Below are 9,104 nucleotides of genomic sequence, written 5' to 3'. Positions count from 1 at the left end.
AGACCTAACACTATCAGTCAATAAAAGTGCAAGTGTGAAATATACATCAAGTTTAACCCTATTTACCATGCCAATAGAAAAGGAAATATGTGTTTTTTGCAAATCCATTCAAAATATTAAAAAAGCTTTATATGTTCATGATTTTTATCAGGTAAGGTAAATTTGTCTGATTTGTCAATTCATTATTTTCTGTCTCCATCCTCCTCTCTCTGTATGTTCATGTCAACAAGTTCTAAGATATCTTGTAATACCGATTAAGAAAATATAAATTTAAACTTGTAAGTGCGTGTAATTTTATGCACATCTGCTTAGTAAATGCACGTAATTCTAAACACTTATTAACTGATGACGTAAATACAGTTTATAATATAATGAGGACCATAAATTATATATGACTAAAATGTAGATAACCCTCATCTTTCAAGCTGCGTCATCAAAAACATTATGCCAGATGATAAGTCACAAATTAAAATAAAGACCTTTACTACTTAAAAATTCCAAGGATCTATCGGACATTTTGAAATCACAAGATTTTACCAAAATCAATATCTTAAAATCTTACGACTTTTCAGCTTTATACACAACCATTCCTCACGATAAATTAAAATCAATTCTTTTTGACATCATTGACAGATGCTTTTCAGAATATAAATGGAACGCGTAAATATTTACTTACCTTGTCATTGGTCATTTGCAAAAATATTGGTTAAAAACATTCTGATTGTACACACAAGTACTCTGAAGTCGACATCAAAAAGATGCTTGAGTTCCTGATTGACAACATCTATGTTTTTGGAGACAATCAATTTCCATTGGAACCAATTGCGCCCCGTTATTAACAGACCTATTTTCGAATTCATTTGAAGCAGAATTTGTGCTAACTCTTATGCGTGGAAAGAAGAAAACACTTGCTGTGGCCTTCAACTCGACACTTACATATATCGACGACGTATTATCAATTAACAATTGTAATTTCTATTCTTGTGTCGATTCGCTATATCCTGGTGAGATTGGTGTAAAAGATACCACAGAGTGGGACACATCTGTTTTATGTTTGGATATTTTACTTGAAAAAGACGTCAATGTTAATCTAACAACCAAGCTCTATGATAAACGTGATGACTTTAACTTTTTGATCGTCAACTTCCCTTACTTATGTAATATACCTTCATCACCTGCTTACGGAGTTTATAGATCTCCGTTGATTCGATACGCAAGTGCATGCTCTACGTATGTACAATTTCTAAAACGAGGCAAATTATTAACAAACAAGTTGATGAAACAAGAATATCATCATTCTCATTTAAAGTCATCATTTCGTAAGTTCTATGGTCGATACAATAGCTTTGTCATGAAATACAATTTATCATTAAGTCAAATGCTGACTGACGTTTTTCATACTGATTGTTAGTCCATTATTTATACACTGAATTGACGACGGATTTTTCCATTATTTCCCGATCATGACAAGAAGCAGACGGCGGATGTGACCGGTTAGCAGGGGATGCTCACTCCTCCATGGCGCCTGATCCCACCTCTGATGTTTTGGAGGTCCGTGTTTATCTACTCCTATTTTGTTTTGTTTTATGGACTTATGATCTTGAATACTGTTCGTTATATCCATATACTTTATTCAAAGACGTTTATTCACCATTCAGTAAACATTTTCATCTTTCAGATAACTTTTAGTCACTTTTCATTCAACTTTTAGTCAACTTTCAGTAAACCTTAATTAGCCACCTTTCAGTCAAATGAACGGTAAAGAATATGTCCTGTGTTAATAAATTTATTATATTGACAAAGCATGAAAAAAAGATTGCTTATTATTTGTTATATAAAATGATTAAAGAAATATCGCACACTTTACAAACAATGGAGGAACTTTTAGATCTTAAGTTAACTAAATCCATTGGAGTGTCAAATTTTAGTATCTCTCAAATCGAAAGAATCTGCAGGGTGGCCAAACACAAACCTGTTACAAACAAAGTGAGTTAGTGTATCCATTTTCATTTATATTACATATGATTTAATTTACTTTTAACCAACCTTGAAACTGTAGATCACAAAATTTTGGCGACAGCATAATTTTGCGAGATAGTCGTTGACTCTTTATTAGCTAGACATAATTTTCACGAATTGTTGTTTTCCTCTGTGTAATCTTAATGAATACTTTTATACGCAAGAATTAAATTTTCGCGAGCTTATTGTCTCGTGTTATTACGCAGATAAAAAGTGAATTGCCGAATCAACTTCTAAAGAAATTTGTTTATTTCAATGAAAGATGTCATGTATTTTGTGGATAAATGTCCGCTGCGTAAAGATTTAGTTTTCTTCACAGGTGGAATGTAACAAAAATTGGTCACAGAAAGAGTTGGTTGAGGTATGTAAGAAGCTTGGCGTTACATTAACAGCCTACGCTCCTAAAGGATCTACAGGAAGGCCTGAACGTCTGTGAGTACCACAAACATTTTGTTTAAATCAAAACATTTATGAAAGTCGTTGATGTACTGAGTTTATAATAAATTATTGATAAAGAATTAAGGATATAACAAAGCGTTCTATTGACGTAAAATCATATCTTTTGACGAAGATTTTAATTTATTTCTATTGTTATAAAGTATTTTTATTGTAGTGAAGCTACATAAATTATGATGAATTCAAATATATATTTGAATAAAACATTCATTTCAAAAATTACCAAAGCTTTTTCGACTTTACAATTTTTTTCTTTGCTTGCCGAAATAGTTATTCAAGACATACACATTTATTTTAAAACGTAAAGTTCAAAAGAAGAGTGTATCCATGACTATCATTAAAATTGAAATTTATACATTAATAACGGGGAGCTTTGAAGGTTATTTAAACAAGAAATCTTACTAGAGTGTACTAGTTTTTGTGGTTTTTAATTGTTCTGAGTCTGAAACATATAACAAATATTTACAGTATATCAAAAATAAATATTATGGCGATACACGTACGTCCGGTCTATATCACATACTATTGATAACTTTTTTCCCATTTTCAATAAATTTCAAAAGAGGTAAGAAATAAAATCTCAAAAGAAGTCTTTTATGTGGGGATTTTTTAATTTTTTTTTTAGTAAAAAAGCAGATGAATTGGTTGCTCTAGAAGACCTTATCCTTAAGAAAATAGCCAAAAAGTATGGAAAAACTCCTGCACAGGTGCATTTAAAAAGAATTAAGACAATCATGGATGTTGAAGTAAATATTATTTAATATCTACGTATATTGTGGATTATATAGTTTTTTTCATATTTTCCTTAACAGGTTTTACTTCGAAATCTCATCCAAAAAAGTATTATTGTAATTCCAAAGAGTGTTACTCCAGAAAGAATTCGTAGAAATATCCAGGTATTAAGCATAGTAGATATTCTCTCTTTGACAAATAAGAAAAAAAGACAATTAAATTCAAGAAGAACGGTTTACTAAAAAATATTCCTACTTTTGATCAAAATGGATTTGAATCCTTCGGATCTTTATCCAATCATATTTATTCTATCCATAAGAAGAAAAAAATGGCTTTGACAAGAGATTGATTCAATTTTAATATTTATTAAACAAAGTTAATAGAAATTACATGTATTGTTACAAATAACAATATTTCATACAGAACAATGTTAAGATTTACAAAACAATAATACAATCCAATACACCCATATTACAAAAAAAAAAAAAAAAAAAAAAAAAAAAAAAACAACACAAAACATTGAATTTGTAAAATCTACAAAAACAAGATTACTTGTAAAAAAACATTTTTTTTTCACATTCTACTTGATAGATGACAACATTCCGTTTACTAGAGGTTTTACAACATAGTTCTCTATAAACAATACCGGCATATGAACCTAAGTTAAGAAAATATGCGGATTTATCAGTAATTTCCTTGTAGTTAGCTACCATTGTCTATCGGGTAGACCCAAATCTCTTGGAAATTCGCTGACAACATTCCTCAAGCGTCTGATAACTTTTGCAGAAGAAACAAAGCTTACAAATATTATGAATCCTTGAGAAGACGTCAGGAGAGTTGTGAAGAAAGAAAAGGTAGAAATGGGTAGAAACCCATCGATAATCTGTAAAACCCAAACCAATCCCGTGGTAGTAAACAGTTTGATTATAGGAATAATGTAAGATTTGTTTTCAACCGAAGACTGAATTTTTTCAGAACATACAATTGTCATAGCAGATAAAACAAAGAAAACAAAGTTCACGAAGCAAGTGACTGTAAGCGGCAAAATGAACGTCACAATGTTTGAAATCATGTTTTCCACAAAACAAAATCTGGAACCATATCCAATTTCACGGCTGTAGGCGTAAATTATACCCATGTTTCCCAAGACCACACCTATAGGTAGTAAATAGGTCATTAAGAGATTTCTTTTCATACTTTTATGAGAAGAACCCACTAAACTGCTTTTTAAGTTATATCCAAAGGTTTGAAACATATGAAGACAACAGAAGAACTGAGCACAACAAAGGGCTAACCAGAAATAATGAAGAAGAATCCCAAAACTTATACAAAGTGCTCTGATATGCTGAAACGAGTGTGAAATGGTGTATGACAGCTGCATAAAGAACAGAGAGATGAGGACATTCATCATATTAATTCCCGGAAAGGTTCTCAAATCTGGCACAATTAAAAATATTGTTAATAATGTAGCTATACATATCATGCTTAGTGAATTGCATACAGTTGTAAGCATTTCTAACCTATCTCTAAGATATACTAAAAAAGTTTCATGAGGACAATGAAGAATGTCTGAGATAAAATTTAGAAGAAAAGGGGTGGTAAATGTGTTTTGATACTCGATTTTACAATATCTTAAGAATCTTTCTTTTTCTGATGCAAACCACGACGAAGAACCTTCTACTGTGTCCTTTAGAGTTGCTTGTGATTTTCCAGACAGCTTTAATGTGGTATTTAAAGATAAACTTTTGTTGATGGATAACAGTTTATATAGACCCCAAAATTCCTCTTCCACTGTCTTACGATCATATTGAGAATAAAAATAAAGTCTATAATGAACGTATGCCAAAATCTCGTAGGCAAATCTCCCTTTGGAATCTGCAGTTGAGAGAATAGCTCTGGTTCTGGGAAGAAAAAAGACGTCTGTAATTGTTCCATCTTGAGTTTTATAAATTGTTGTTAATTTTGCTCGCACACTTTCCCTGACGTCTTTCAACCAAACTTCTAATATCTTTTCCGTTGTGTGTACAATTACATGTACCTCAATATTACCAGCATAATTCATCGAATATCCAACCGAAGAGAACAATTGACATTTATCGCCAACCATTTTTCTTCCCGGGTAACATGTTTGATTGGATGCCTGAAAAAAAAGAATGGAAATCATTTATATTTTATGAATATTTTACATAAACCTCTTAATTTGCAATTACTTTAGAATTGAAATCGCAGTGCCTCTTATTCTAAGTAAACTTCTTCTAGGTTTTAAAACGAAGAATTTCCGAATACTCCAATAAATACTTGATGAATTTAAAATTAAATTGTTTGTAGAGAAGGACCACTCATGAAAATCATTATTCGCCTTCAAATTTATGATGATAAAATCCTTGTCAAAAGTCTTAAAGAAATACACTCTATAATTTACGTCCGTTAGAAATTAAATTCGAAAATCATTTTTGTGAAAAACAATAATACACTTTCATTTTTAAATAAAACAACCTTCTCCCACTTCCACAGGAAACCCTGACCTTCGGGCTATAATGTTACAGACACCTTTGTTGGAGAAAATTTTGATCCCAACAAATATGCGCTAGTTTTAGCAAGAAAATTTCTAGAAACAAAAAAGTTTCTCAAAGAGATAAAACTTTGACTTTATAAACAATAGACCCCCTTTCTATCCAGAATAATCCTCACACTGATTTTACTGACGTCAGATTTGCTAAGACATGTTGTTAAAGATATAGAATAGAAAATTTTTAATTCTATATAACTAATCTCAATAATTAATTTAAAAATTAGGAATTACAGACTTGCACAAGGAATCTGGTAAAACAAATGACACGTGATACGCAATCGTTTTTGGTATGTCGATCAATAAATGGTGTCTTTCAAAAAAATGTACTTTACACGTTAACCTTACATAAAATTACCTCGATACATCAACAATTTACTTACAAATGATGGTGTCGAAAAAGATGAACTAGAAAGGTGCAATTCTGGAAGAAATAAATGCTTCATTAACTGTTGCTTGGTTGGAATTCCAGGACTTTTTATTGACTTACACATATCAGGAAATTTTGTAGAACATGATTCACAATGCATGCAGTCGGATTTATATGTCGAACAATAAACTAGGTCATTTGCAAAAAAAAACTCACTAGTTTTTGAACCTCCCCTACAGATACAAGAATGATTTTGATTCTTGTTTGGAGTATTCATAGATTGCAAGACTTTTGGTTTGCAATCTGTCATATATATCATTGATCGCATTTTTCCATGTTTGTAGCAATGATTCATAAATGTCTTCTTTTCAGGGCAAACAGGCATTCCAAGTGCTCCTATTCGTATCGTGCACTTCCGCGAATAAGCAACCTCAAAAATATAATTAAAGGAAATAAAATATAGGGACGGCTTATGAAGATCACATCTTAATTCAACAGTAGTTGTTTTGTATTCACTCATTATGAACTTGTTATCTTCGGGAATAAAATTGTTACATAGAAAACAGAAGATGTTTTTGTAAGATATCTCATTATGCATAATAGGAAAGGAACCAAATCGTCCAGTGCAGGTTGTGCAAAGCACATTTAGTTTTTCGAACATAGTGGCATTCCTGACTTTTAGATCACTATTGAAGCAATGACTTATGACTGCGATCGGTTCATGTTTGACACCATTATATTCATGTACACAAGTAATTGGATTTTGTATTGCAGTATCAATACAACAATTACATTTATTGTGAAAGAAACAGGTAGGTGAACAATCACAAGCGTCTGGAAAACCTGAGCGGCAAACGCCTCCATGACTAAGCGAAATTAATTCCTGAGTTAAATTAGTGTTAACAGTTGTGGTTCTATCAAAAGTAAACATGTCAATTGGCAAAGAATGGATGCTTTCAGAAATAAACCTGGGGTGGATTTTTATGTCCTCAATTCTAAGATAGCTTGTTGTTTTGGATATCCTATTTTCATGGAATGATGCTGAGAAATCACTATAAGTAGCTCTTGTGCGTTGAAACGGTACAGCGGGTGTTGATACAGTATTCAATAACGGCATATTACATCGGTAACAATAGACATTTTTATAAGGAATTGTCAAATATGACACTGGGTTATCAAGACAGGCTCTTTCTACTGATAAATCATATATGTTCCACAATGACGTCACATTACACGCTGATATCACGGAATCAACATCAAATTCTTGACTTCTGATTAAATAGGACAGATAGCAGAAGACATTTTTGTATGTTCTATAAGGCAGTACATACGAAGACCTACATGCAACAGTGATATCGTCATTCTCCTGGATAATGTCATTAGACAAAAAAATGTCATCAAACTCCAAATAAGTTTGTCTAATCATTACCCTGTCCTTTAAATCATTTGGGGGAGAAAAAGTTACTGTCAAAAAATATTTTGCATGCAATGAGAGAAGATCAGAGAAAGAACTGATGAAATTAAAATAATAGGATTCACTTTTGGTGAAAGCAATATCCCATTTTCTCAAATTATCAGACGCTTCTTGGTGACAATATGCACAATGGCGGTTAGCATAAGAATAATTAGTTAAAATTGACGTCACAGGAAAAATGTCCTTATTGTGATCTTCATTGTCTGCAGACAGCTTAAACTTTTCACAATGGAGTTTTGTTTCCAAATTTGCATGCGATGGACAATAAGAGATTAAAGCATACTGTACATATTTAGACAAAAATGAATTCTTTTTGATTAAAAATGGAGTTTGAAATTTTGAGATTTTCCGTTCGAAAAACTTGTCAGGACAGCAGGTGTTGTTACTGAAACAATCGTCTGAACAAGAACATGGCGGACATCGGTTTACTTCCTGATTATGTTGAGCTTTTGTCATACCTGGCCATTCTTTACAGAGAAATTCCTCTCCACATCCATTAATGTAAATATTGATAAGATTAGAAATATTCAGGGAGAGACAGTTTACTGGTGTATAAACAAGCAGATCAAGAAACAGGAAGAAGTAAACTGTTTTCCACATTTTAGGATATTTCATAAGATTTATCAACCGGAACTCAGACACATTTAATTGTCCTGAAATATAAGAAAAAGATTTTTAAAGTAAATTGTTACATCTTGAGTAATTTTGAGTAATTTTGGTTTTGTTAAATAACTTAACCGTGCTAATAACCCAGAAGATACTTTCTCGCGACACTGTTTGCACCAAACGCTGCACGAAATAAAATACGGTTTCAACACATTTTCTAACTGAGCATCTTAATCTTGAGAAAAAAAAAACCAAATTAAATATTAATACATTACCGTTTACTTTTACATGTATTTTGTTTCATACTTTAGAAATTTTCTTTCTTTGAAATATCGAGCATAAAATATTCGAAAACGATTCGCAATACACAACATTATTTGGCAGCCTGACACATCGATACCCATTTTGAAAATGAATTGACTTTCGAATGAATCCCACACGGTTCTCTCACGGTTCTTATACGAAAGTCGCACGTTTCTAACACGCTCCCTTCATGGATTGCACGAAACGCTTTGGAGCTCACACAAAACTCTGCACAGTTTTCACGACAGGCCACACGTTTAACATGAAACGTTGCACGGTTTACACAAATCGCTAAAAAAGGTTTGCAATAAAAAAATGCACTAAAGTTAAAGTCTTTTTTGCGGTAGTGACACGTTTTAGAGTCTGTATTAAAATAAAAAAAAAGTAGATTAGAAATGAAGATCAAGGAAATGACCTGTGCTGAAGAATAAGTTTCCCAAAAGTTAAACATTCCACTAGATTTTCTCTGAAAGAAACATACGAACAAATCGAGTAGTCCATTAAACAATACAAATTTTGGAGCAAAGCAGACACAGACCTCTATATTAGAGGTGGGATCAGCTGCCATGGACAAC

General features: G+C 32.1%; 1 protein-coding gene across 1 annotated transcript; it reads left to right on the top strand.

Moving 5' to 3' along the window:
• Positions 1-1,872: 1,872 nt before the first annotated feature.
• Positions 1,873-3,371, top strand: LOC134272870 (aldose reductase-related protein 2-like; the record flags this gene model as incomplete). Its single annotated transcript, XM_062755038.1, has 4 exons — positions 1,873-1,986; positions 2,339-2,451; positions 3,101-3,182; positions 3,288-3,371. Coding segments are annotated over exons 1-4 (393 nt in total), but the record flags the coding sequence as incomplete, so codon positions are not given.
• Between the last annotated feature and the right edge of the window lie 5,733 nt (positions 3,372-9,104).

The sequence above is a fragment of the Saccostrea cucullata genome, unplaced genomic scaffold, assembly GCF_032062105.1.
Source record: "Saccostrea cucullata isolate Sc308-1 unplaced genomic scaffold, CSIRO_AGI_Scuc_v1 ctg22679, whole genome shotgun sequence".
NCBI lineage: Eukaryota > Metazoa > Mollusca > Bivalvia > Ostreida > Ostreidae > Saccostrea > Saccostrea cuccullata.
Note: the sequence above shows the minus strand (reverse complement) of the source record. Positions and strands in the feature narration are given on the sequence as shown.